General features: G+C 36.1%; 1 protein-coding gene across 2 annotated transcripts; it reads right to left on the bottom strand.

Annotated features, from left to right (window-relative positions):
* Positions 1 to 391: 391 nt before the first annotated feature.
* Positions 392 to 12,390, bottom strand: LOC11409611 (uncharacterized). 2 transcript variants are annotated; one of them, XM_024771746.2, is made up of 22 exons: positions 11,263 to 12,382; positions 10,020 to 10,135; positions 9,650 to 9,858; positions 8,763 to 8,882; positions 8,370 to 8,498; positions 8,147 to 8,272; positions 6,518 to 6,573; positions 6,320 to 6,425; positions 6,112 to 6,229; positions 5,780 to 5,989; positions 5,339 to 5,666; positions 4,461 to 4,554; positions 4,110 to 4,218; positions 3,699 to 3,970; positions 3,465 to 3,592; positions 3,088 to 3,322; positions 2,596 to 2,784; positions 2,210 to 2,499; positions 1,659 to 1,839; positions 1,321 to 1,563; positions 949 to 1,034; positions 392 to 838 (listed from the first exon to the last, which is right to left on the bottom strand). In XM_024771746.2, the coding sequence occupies exons 1-22, from the start codon at positions 12,120 to 12,122 to the stop codon at positions 691 to 693; spliced, it is 4,353 nt and encodes a 1,450-aa protein (XP_024627514.1). In that variant the 5' UTR covers positions 12,123 to 12,382; the 3' UTR covers positions 392 to 690. The 2 variants fall into 2 exon arrangements, with proteins under 2 accessions (XP_024627514.1, XP_024627515.1); XM_024771747.2 differs by lacking the exons at positions 392 to 838; positions 949 to 1,034; positions 1,321 to 1,563; positions 2,210 to 2,499 and having other exon boundaries at positions 1,696 to 1,839; positions 11,263 to 12,390.

Here is a 12,390-nt window from a genome sequence, read left to right as displayed (position 1 = left end):
TAAAGACCATCTCGCGGGAGTATAAAACCTCACGTTGTATGAAAATGAAATTTTATAAACACCACTAAAACCCCCCAAATTCTAAGTACAAAAAGAATGAATTAGGTAAAGACTTTAAATAGTTTGTTAGGGCTTTAAATAGATTTCTCAAATATTCTTCCTCTTTTCAAATAAAATAATATTAAAACAAACACTCTTATTCTTCAAAACACTCTTCCACTTAAGATAGCGAACTTTGCTCTTGATTGAAAATGTAGTCATACTTAGGATTTAACATGAAACATACTCCTAGATTAGAATATAATCGTGAATTTCAAATGAAGAAAAGTGAGTTAAATATATAATATGCATATATAATTATAATTTTAAATATTGGTTTTTTAAATGTGCATAGAAGTCAATAAAGAGCAAGAAATTTTAACAGTATATGCTTGAGGTATCTGCCCACCATTACAAAGGGGTCAAAACCCAGAAAAATCTTATTTCATAAGTAAACTACAGTAACAGGTATCAATAAAAAATCATGTAACCAACCCATTTCACACATCACATACAATTTAACAAACCTTTCTTTCCTAAAATTGTACAATTTATACAACCCTATAACTTGATGTTACTGCTCCTACCTAGTTAAGCTCTACCCACTTTACAGAAGGGAAAGGAAAATGTAGAGAAAAGTTTTAAAAAGTTTCAAGAATTCCAAAAGACATTAGTATCACTGCTATACAATGAAGGATCTTGAATTTCCTGGTTAGCCACATGAAAATCAATAAGACGCGCTTGAATAATTTTGCAGAGGAATAGACCAGAAGGAAGCATCCACCATTCACTTTCATCCCTGCGTTGGATAAAAAGCATAGCACAACAATTTAGAGAAAGTTGTTAAATAGTCGCATCAAATAGGTATCAATTTTCATTATATGATACAGTCAATAATTCGCTACTTACATGCTAAAACTCCAGGATTGAACGTTGGGATGCTTGTCATGTGAATGAACTGTGTAATGAATAAATCCACAAATGAACGCAACTACCTGTTTCAAAAGAGACCCGTTTCACTGTTAATGTCAAAACAAATGCTTGGAGCTTATTGACATCTCTTGAGACAGAAAATTGAAATATGGGTATTACTGATAAAAAGTAATTACTACTTAATATTCTGAAGTAACATAATCTGAGACAAACAAATATTTCAAAGAGGACAGTTAATATGACATGAAGAGAGAATTAGAAGAAGTACGCAGGTAAATACATCGATCAGTAATTGGTAACATTGGTTAGTACTAAAAATTAATTGGAAGCAAGCACAAGTTAACTTACAACATTGACTAGGGACGTCATATTCCACAAAGCATATAGACGAGCAAGGCCAGCTGATCTCCTAGGTCCTTGACTAAACAAAGCACTGATTCCGGATGGAAATGGAAATAACACACCAAGAGGGAGGATGAATAAAACTAAGAAGAAGTTCACCAGCGACAGTGAGTACATTTGAAGCAAGGTAAGCAACACTAAGATAAAATCTCCCAGGAGTAATATAGAGATAACCAGACCAACTAGATCCTGCAACAATACAAAAGAGTGTGTGAAAAACGATCAATGAAGCGTACCAGATTTTCTAAATACTAGACTAACAAGGGAAGAAAACATTGTCATACCTGATGACCGATAGGTTTTGTATTGTACATAATTAAAGCGAGAGGGTAATATATAGTTTTCTTCTCTTTAAGTGTTCTTAGGATCTTTCCGTTCAATAATCCACCTGACATCCTTCTAGGCATCAGTAGCTGTTCATTGTTTGTCAAGTGATGCACGGGATTTCTGGGACTTCTAAGAAAACTGCACACCAGAGTATAAAAAAATTATTAATCTTGAATTTGTAAAATATTTAACAAAACAAATTATGCTATGAAAATATCATATAGTATTATCAGTATCTTGTAGGATTAATTTCTTGTCTTGGGTCATCTCTTTAAGATTAGTTTTCATATTTCTTAGTCAGTATCATGATTTGTTTCCCAATTTCCTTATTTATTTAGCATCCAAGTCTTGTATAAGTATAGGTAACGATTAGTGCTTAGTCTTTCGTATCCAGTTATTATGAATCATACTACACCATAATTATATCTCAAAAAGCAAGTATTCATTTTCTTTTCCATATTTTTATCTAAAACCCAACAATTTCAGCACAGCTGTAAGCTAGCATTACCCCGACTGCTTTTCGGTTACTCTTGAATCATCATAACTTTCTCCTGAGGATGACATGTTTTCATTCTCAGTAGCATGTACCACAAGTCCAAATTGGCAATATCCAGAAGCTGTGGGCTGACACCATGCAAGATCAACACGTACCCCATATGTAGCCAATTTAGGATTTGCATATACATCAAGCCAGCTAATAACAGGTCCGAAAGTTATTTTTAGATGTCCACGGCGAACTAAGCGTAATTGAGCATTAAGACCAGCCACTAATCGATACCATATCGTTGGTGGAACGGACTAAGAAACAGACAAAAATAATCAGTGAGCAAAATAAACATCCAGGAGTCTTTGTCAACATTTAACATAAAAGCAAAATTTTGAGTAAGAGCAAACCTGACTCATGATGCTGGTAAGAATATTATCACTATGAAGAGAGAAAGGACTTGTGTAACTTCCATCTCCCCCAAAAATTATTGACATGGGAAATCTTTGATGAAGACGAGGAGGCAGATCAGATCTTTTCTCATCTCCACCAAGAAAGAAGTCCATATATGCCAGCATCAGATCAGATGTTGCAGCTACCTGTGATATGATAGGTAAAGTAATTATACTAGTGAATACCATCAAACTATTCGAGCAAGTCATGATCACTTAATGTGGGAGAGAGAGAGAGAGAGAGAAACCAAAAAACGACAGTTAAAAAACCAAAAAGTCCAACGTTAAACCAGACATTTAAAAAAGTCTATTCGAGAAACCAGGCGTCTGATGCCCAATTACTAGCAGCAGTTGGTTAGGGTAAGGGAACAAACATCAACAGGGCATTTAGTAAGCCAGGATCCTCAATTAGGGTAAGGGAACAAATTCATTAAATTAAATCTGAAGTACCTTCAACCCTTCATAAAGGGCCCGTGAACGGCAAGAGCGCAAGCAAGCATGATCATACTCTGATCGAACAAATTCTCGAAGTTTCTGTAATTTCTTTCTCCGACACCTTTGCAGCCAGGACCAAGCAAGGGGGTATGCAGTGACACAAAGGATGGTATATATAGACCCTTCCCACCATTGATAAGTAGCTAAACTATTAATCTCATCCACAAATCTATTGAAGGCGTCTTCATATCTGCAACATGAAGTGATAAACATAATAGTTAAAAGATCAATTTTAATGCATAACATGAACTAAAACATCTTGCACATTACACAACTAAATATTGTATTTGTCGACACTAAACGAGGATTCAATATATTTTATGGAGACATACACAATGTCTTTTACTTGCTCTGGAGGACAATGAGGGAGATGCCAAGGTTCACTGAATGTATTTGGGCCCTGGAAATATAACCTATGCACATGACTTGGAGATTCCTCACTTCTATTTGTTTCAATAATCTGAAAGATCACACCAATACAATATTAAAATCAACTTTAAAGTTGAACCAAGTCCCAATGGTAGCATGTATGAATGAAATTCATATGGAAAAAGTTGGTTATGGACCTCATTCAGTGATTCCAGAAAGGGGAAAGAGTGGTTCAGTCGAGTGTCATTTCGAGCAGGCGCAAGGGCTGGTAAATCATCTACAGCTACATATTTCATCCGTGCAACACTGAGAACTAGAGCAAGCACAATAAGGAGGCCTAAGAGAATAAGACCAAAAAACCATGGCCCGCCGAAAGTGTATACCAACTCTTCAAAAGCTGTATAACAATTTGGCATGTGATATCTATCAGATGTGCACTTGTATGGACAAGGAGTCTCTGCCACACCACCTTTTGAAAAGGAAATGGGAAATCTAATCAATTTACAAATTATGAAATAAATTTTATCATGCTAAACGTGTACACAAAAATAACTGTTTTTATTCTTTATTTCAGGTGGAATGAAAGCGAATTTCATTAGTAAAATTACCTCGAACGGCAACATATATAGCACGACGTGGAAGCTCATGAAGCGGGCATTTCTGACAAAGGGCTTTATCAGACCCACTGACATTTTTGTATGTGCCAACAGGGCATTCCTGTAACATGAAATTAAAATACAAGTCTAAGAAGTAAGTAAGAAGTTTATCTTCAAAACTTCATCTCAACTATAAATAAATGCAATCTCCTTATTTAATAATATTAGTAAAAGAAAAATATAACTAACAGCAAAAGATCACCAAGAACTAAAGTTTGTGATGTCCAACCACCTAATTTTCTAAAACCAATTCCAACTACATAAATAATTATTGAGAATTGTGAAGAATTACGGTTCATCTACCTCACAGAAGATACCATAAAGCCCTTTGGGACATGCCTTTCCACTGATAGATCCATTTTTTCCAGGAAGACCCTGACCTCCACCAAAACCACCTCTGGAATAAGAAGTAAAATCTCAACCAAATTGGTCTAGATAGATGAAAACGAAATAAGAAGTAAAATCTCAACCAAATTAGTCTAGATAGATGAAAACTTATGCACACATGTAGATTCATGCATGTTCACATTAGCTAAAAGCAACCAAAAAAGAGTTGAAAAGTATGGTCAGAACCTCCTGAATGAGATATGTTAGTTATAAACCGTCAAGTTCATGTAAAAAATTACTCACATTGAATTTCTTAAATCTTAAAAGAATTGATCGGCTAGATGACCCAAAAATACAACCAGAACATAACTTTTGGTTTACAAAACTAAAATCACAAACCTGTAATTAAATTAAAGCAAATTGCACATAACTGTATATTTTATATGATTACAAAATTTCCAACACAACCCCCTGACCAATAAAAAAACCATAAAATAAGTTTGGTTGTTACACTATCAATCTGCCAATGGCAAACAAGTTCAAGGGCTCTACTATTTCCAGGATTCACCTACTCTATATCATATTCAAGTGTACATCATTTTCTCAAAGAGTGACATTAATTGGTCTCCAGTTGGAGAGACCTGTTGGCTTAAACCCCGAAGTCATACACAAAACCAAATCATATCCAGTACTTTTACAATGTGGTTCCAATTATTAATTTAACAGTCATGAATTAGCTTCTAACTCAAAATCAGACAATCCATGAATTGGGTCAATCAAACAATTCTTTACTGGTAGATGCATAAAACAAATATAGTAGACTTGGACTAAAGCATAGTTTTTTGTATACCAACCCAGTAATGATGCTTCCCTCAACACTCGCTAAAGTGATGTATTCATCTCCAACTGGAATATGAGACCAATGAAAGTGAACCCTTCCACCACCTCCACCCCCACCACCGCTAGGGCTTCCTTGTCCTCCAACTGTTGATATTATGGAAGAGTCACCAAGCGCCAATGTCTGAACAAACAAAAGAACAGTTCCACCGGAGCCTCCACCAGGGCCAATGCTTGAAGTCCTGCCATCCTGCCTTCTGATGTCATCTCCAAAGGATTCTCCATCAGATCTCAGTGAACCATTCAAAGTCAAACTTGTCAATGAGTGCTCCAATGAACCCATCACTGTCAAAGTCAAGATACTAATAATTATATAGAATCACTTTTTTGCCTGATAATATTATGTTACGAAACAATTATTTTGTTCTGCCACAACCAAATTTTAATTCAGATCTTACCAATAATGCCGCCACCTGCAGTTGCACCGGCTATGCTATCATTTCCACTGCCACTACCAAGTTCGCATGGTAAATCGACATCTCCATATGTGGTACCCCCCTCAATGAAATTGCCATTGTAATACCCATCCCCGCCATATCCTCCATGCCCACCTCCACCACCAATACCATTTTCGAAATACCTTCCTTTACCCAACCCTCCAGTACAACCTGCAATCGGTCCAAATAACAATTTTAATATAGAATCGTTAAAGCATTGTAATTGCACAAACCCTCAAGTGATATATGAAATTCTTTATGGGTGTTGTATTGAGAGGGCAATGGCAATCTACCTAGCCCAGATGCACTGATTACTCCAGAGTATTCGACCTTTACACTTCTAATCCAGTGAAAGTGCAGAACGGAGCCAGTTATGGTGCCTTCAACACTAACATCTTCAACCCTACATATCTGCAGCAGCAACACAACATAATTAGTATCCTTGATAGAAAGATATCTGAACGGTACAAAGATTAAATATTAGGGGGGCTATTGAAAAACCTGAAGCGTGAAAGCTAGTGAAGAATTCACATTACAATCTTCTGGAGGATGAAGCAATTCAGCAGGGCAATTTTCTTGTTTGCAGTAGAGTTGTGGTGTCCTTGTTCTACCATTTTGAATAAAAAATGAAAACAAGGTATTAAACCAAAAAGATAACTGCATGATACCTCTTTCTGATTAAGCTTTACATAAACTTACATATTATCATCACCATTAGCCTTCAAAGGACCTCTCAAAACAGATCCAGGTCCCACCTTTAACATTTCAAAGATGACAATTATTTAGTAAGTACGAAAATAATAATTATATAGTAAGAACTGAGAAAGCTTAAAGGTCGAGAAATCAATTTTAAGATTCGAAGCCGGTATATATATATACATCGAAAAGAAAGACAATCTATAAGTTATCTATGCTGACTCTTCATGTGAGCATGCGTGGCACCCTTACTTCCATATATTTATAAGTTATAACGGGTAGTTTTTAATACATACGAAATTAGAATTAAAATGCTTAGAAATAGACTACAGAAAATAATAATAAAAATTGGAGACTATGGCATATCAATATTAATTTTTGAAACAGCGTAAAACTAACCTCGACATAAAAGGTTTAGATGGTAGGGAAAAAAAATATATAAGGCTTAATTCAATTAACCTATTCATCGGAATATTAACCTATTATCTATTAATGTGCCGCTAATCTATTCAATACTAACTCGACTTTTACCTGTCAATTTTCGGAGCACCTAAGTAGCCCTAGTGTGGTCTTTATCAATTTTACTGGTGATACACTTGCATACAAAATACCCTACAATAAAGCTTCAACACGCCTGTCGTGGAGCTTGACTGATATTTTTTAGGGGGGCATATTTCTCACATGTATAAACGTTTAATGTACAGAACAAACTTCACATGTTGGTTTAGTGGTATAATCACTTCTTTTTACCTCATGTGCCTGGTTCGGACCTTCTCATCGCATTTTTTTAATAATAAATTAATGGGTCTCACCAACAAGTGCCTAAGGACTCAAAAATGGAAATAATTGATAACTTTCATGTAGAAAAAGTTATTTTTTGATGTTTCAATGTGTTGAATACACAATCCCAAGATAAAATTTCCACTTTAAACTTCTTATCAAGTGCCCTAGGGGAACTTGTTAGCATTTCCCTATATTAATAATACACTGACTGGAAACAAAAAAAAATGGCAACTGTCAGGATCAATCGCCGAACCATCTACCTGCAAAACGGACTCTTGCCACTGCGCCACTTGATACAATTGACGTTTGTGGGGAAAACTTGTAATATGTGGATAAAACACTCTAGCTACAATTTATACACACACACTAAAAAGAATAATAATTTTTGGGTATGACACCTAACTGTCCTAGAGAAGATCCGGCAATTAACGCACCACATTTTAAACCCCCTATATCACTAAACCCTAACCAATAGCTTAGAAATTTCTTACTCTTGCGGCCTATATGCATAAGACCAATTTTGAATAAAAAATACCCCATCTCAAATCTTCAATCTACCTAGTATGACCGTTCCTAACATTATCAAACCTTTAAAAATGTTCAGAAGTTCACAAGTCTTCAAATGCCAACCTAAAAATAAAACCAAATACCACAACAAATAGAACTTTTTAATAGTAACAAAGCTTTTCTACAACAACTTCCATCAAAGGTGACCCTTGTGACTATCTCGTGTTTCATGTCAGGTGTGCATAAATACTATTTTAACTCGGAGAAAGTGAACATTCTTCAATAGTCAATTATATAATTTATAAAGAAACAGCAACATGAGAAATATAGTCTTTGACTTACACTGATGCTATAAAATAGCGACAAAACCAGATGCTGTGCTTCAATCAAATCTCCAGGTCCAGACAAGTTCAAATAACCTTGCCCGTGAACTCCCAAATTTGCATTAGAATGAATAATAGATGAATCCTGGTCAGCACGACATGGTTAAATGCATTATAGTGTAAGCAATAAAATTTTAAGGTTCTGTTTTAAATGAGAAGAATGTAACGGATAGGATAACTACCTTGAGAACTACCAAGTTGCTAGCTTCAAGCAATGATGTTGCAACAAGTAAATCCTCCTTAGCATCTATAAGTATCTTGGAATTCTGCATCAGGTGAATCTTGACAGACATACGAAGAGCTCCAAATATCTAATTAAAAAAAGTAACGGTGAAAGAACATGAAAGGGAAGATTTGTTTCTTCAAATAACCAACACATGTAAATATTAAACCAAGAAATAATGTTAATGCCTCTCTTGATTAGGCGATATGAGAAATTATAAATTGTCTCGGCTTATAGGAAATGGTTTCTGACAAAAATGGAAGAAAAAAAATAAAAATATCGTTAATTTGTATAGAAGTAAAGAAGTACTATTATTCCATGAAAAATAAGCATTATAGCGCTGCTTGCTTACTTTGATCACAGAGTCCCTCATCAGAAGCTCTTCTGCCATCAACTCAAACTCTGATGAACCGTAATGAGCAAGCCCAAAGCTTAAAACAGCTCCAGAGCTCAAACTAATTAGTCCACCGACCTGCAAGTTGATGAAAAGTAAAATTTCAGCAATAATTCAAACTCCATTATTATGATTAAAGAGAGGACATTAAAAGCCATAGTTTATAACGCTCCAAACGAAGTAACCTAAACTTCCTCTAAGAGGTCTAATAGTAAAAAAAAAAAAAATCTAAGTTGATTCGTCTATATTATTGCCTATCAATTCATGATAATTATTTCCTCCAAATGAAAAGGAGATATGTAGTCCTCCAAATCCAGTGTCTTAAAAGCTCTTGAAATTCCAATAATTAATTGTGGATCTTTTGAATGACATAGAAGAGTCGTGGCTCCCCCAATTTTTTTTCTTGATGCATTTAAATATACATTGGAAGATAGGTGTATATATAATTTATTTACGACAGAATACAAAACTTTACGGTAGTTCGGTGGCTAAGTTGGCCTGTTGGCCTTATATATCTACTTGCACCTGGGTTCGATTCCACTTCTGTACAGTTTATTTTTTGCATATCTATTTCTTTATTTTATTTTAACTAAAACTATAGCTCAAATAAACTACAGGGTTCACAAACTAATTTTTTCAACTAAAATTATTCAAGCTCCGCCACTGCCAATAATAACTAACTGTTCGCAACTGAATGGTTATGAAGAGTTTACTTTTGTCTTACACGGGTTACACTTATATTACACTTCTAACTTTTCTCTTCTCTTCAAAAACTTCCTTCTTTTTCCAATAACTAATGCATTATTGCAATTCAACTAGCGCAATAAGCTCAAATTTTCAATCACCTGAACACGGCTCCAGTATAAAGGAAACAATGCCTTCGCCTGATTCTGGACATAAATATTTGTCCAAAGAGGCACCTTAGGAAACTCTAATATAAGTGTATCAGTTTCTGTAGACAAGTTATGATTGCAAATGGTAAGACTGCGAGGAACAGCGTCGTAATATGTCCCTGCAGCACCAGCGTTGCCAGCACATCCAAGACTCACTCCACCTGCAAGCAATAGAAAAAACATTTTTTTTATAGCTTGTATATAGTGATTTCCTATAATAATTAGTCATCTATTAGATGGGAAAAAATCTCTAAAATTAAATTGGAAGTGAAATAAAAGACAACATTGAATGCTTAAAACAATGATAATGACGGTATCACACCATGAATGAAGAAATCTGTATTGTCATGTCTGCTGAAGACGTGTATAGAAATTCTTCCTCCTCCACCGCCAGCAAACCCACCACCTCCAGTAGCACTAATCGTGCCAGTTCCAGTCCTGCACTTAGCAGACGACAAAATTAGTTGCGCGGCGACCTATATTATTAGCTCAAGCAATCTGAAATTACACAGAAAGATAGAGAACGGAACTCAATAGTACTTAATCTATTCCCGCATTGAATGCTAGTTGATTGAATGCAATGATGCAAGTGCAGCCACTCCAGGGGAGGATCTTAGTTAGGACAGGGAGGAGCCGTGGCACCCCCAAAACTTTCTTCGTGGATACATACGTAATATAAGTTTTATATGTATATATTATTATGCTTCCGTTTATTTGCAACAAAACTGTTGCGGTAGTTCAGTGGCATAATACAATACGTTACATCCTCGAGGTAATGGGATCGATTCCTTCTGCATCCATTTTGCGTAAAAACGCAAGAGGTAAGACTCAAACTCAAAGTATCGAGTTAAAATCTAATATTAGTAGGGAGTTATTGCAGATAGCATAATCGTGTTTTCTGAACTTGGTACGTTATTTTATTCTCATATAACCCTAGCACATGACTGAGTGTTCTCTTCGACCCTTCCTAGTAGGTGGAAGGAATATACACTTGTAATTTTGGACTAGATGTGATTGATAAATTGGACTACAACCAACATTACTAACGACTTCGCCACAGAAACTTTTATGCAATTTTAGTGAAATCATTTAATATAATTAGCTACGGTATTTTGTCCCTATATTGTTAATCCCAGATAGTGGCGCGTGGCGCCAAACCGCGAAAATGTTATAAAGGTATAGCGGCTTGCAGGGAGATGGTGAGGCTCAGAACCCTACCAGGCTACCACTACTATGCTATTCCGATATAGCGGTTTGCAGGGAGATGGTGTCACGCTGAACCCTACCACTACTATGCCATTCCGCCATAACGGCGCTATTAATAACATAGGGCCCCCTCAAATATACATGTCCCCGCCATACCGCGCCACTAATTACCGCTCTGTAGACATATTAATCAAACATTCCACAAAAACTAAAAATGTAAAATTCTGCATACATCACCAAGCACACTACACAAGCAATCCATGTAAATTACATACTCACTAATCTATTGCAAAAAAAATAATCAACCCTAGGTAATACAAATACAATAATAAGATTGAAAGGAAAAGGAAGAGATTTACATTCTATGAGCTTTAACAAAAATGCTGCCACCAGAACCACCTCCACCTTTAATCCCACCATCACCACCATTAGCCAAAAGATCCCCGGAAACTTCTACAGTATCAACCACTTCAAACCATATTCTTCCACCTCCTCCACCACCATAGCTCTCATTCTTAACAGTAGTCCCACCCTTACTCCCATAACTCCAAGGCTCATGAAGCGATGACCAAGAATAAGCATCACCACCCCAGACATCATCGGGAAGCTTAGTATTATCAGAGACACACGTAGCACCTCTCCCACCATACCCTCCCCCGGCACCCTGTGTCCCGGACGGTTCGCCGCTGGTCTGAGCCGGTGGTGAACCGGCCAGCCCAGTAACATTAACCACTGACCCATCAAACAAGTTTGCATTTTTTGCTGCAACATAAACAGTACCAGCAATAATCACAGAATCATTTTGCAAAGTAAAATCTTCACTCATGTTGATTTTGATCACACAGCCCGAAATTGGGCAAGTCAAATTAACACCAGGAAGAATATTTAAACTTCCATTTCCTTCAATATAAACATCACCATCGAAGATTATACTAGAATTGAGATCACAAGAAGTGCTTAATGACCCAATTCCAGATAAACCTTGTTCACATGAAAGAGAAGGTGGGTGTGGCTCTGGTGGTGGTGGAGGTGGTGATGGTGGTGTGTAGTCGCTGTAGAAAGAGTTGAATTCAGAATCCATGATAGAGAAATCATGGTGTGAACTTGAAGCAAAAGAAAAAGAGAGAAGAAGAGAAAGTAAAAAGGTAAAGTATAGAGTGAAAGAAAGGGTTTTGTGATTGTGAAGAGGAAAAGCCATTAAAAAAGAGGCAAAACCCATAACACAATCACAAAGGATGATGAAGATGATAGAAGAAAAAGGGTTTTTTTATATGAAAATTGGTTTTGGTTTTGGTTTTGGTTGTGTTGGGAAAAAGGGGTTTTGTTTTTGGGAGAAAACTTAACGCGTAAGAAGAAGAAGAAGAAGAAGAATAGTGAAGAAAAAGAAAGTGAAAATGGAATTGTAGGAAAAAGGAAAATAGCTCAGAAAAAAAAAAAGCAATGTCCGAAGAAGTGACAGAGAGAGATGAGAAGAGGCAAAGAGAAAG

Source organism: Medicago truncatula, chromosome 8, assembly GCF_003473485.1.
Source record: "Medicago truncatula cultivar Jemalong A17 chromosome 8, MtrunA17r5.0-ANR, whole genome shotgun sequence".
NCBI lineage: Eukaryota > Viridiplantae > Streptophyta > Magnoliopsida > Fabales > Fabaceae > Medicago > Medicago truncatula.
This window is presented reverse-complemented; position numbering and strand designations above follow the sequence as displayed.

Bases quoted from the DNA above. Each gene is read 5' to 3' on its own strand.
- LOC11409611 (XM_024771746.2), bottom strand. From the start codon at position 12,122: ATGGGTTTTGCCTCTTTTTTAATGGCTTTTCCTCTTCACAATCACAAA. The intron at 6,426-6,517 runs GTAAGTTTATGT...TCAAAATGGTAG, and splicing joins GCTAATGGTGATGATAATAT to AACAAGGACACCACAACTCT. The intron at 839-948 runs GTAAGTAGCGAA...TATCCAACGCAG, and splicing joins CAATCCTGGAGTTTTAGCAT to GGATGAAAGTGAATGGTGGA.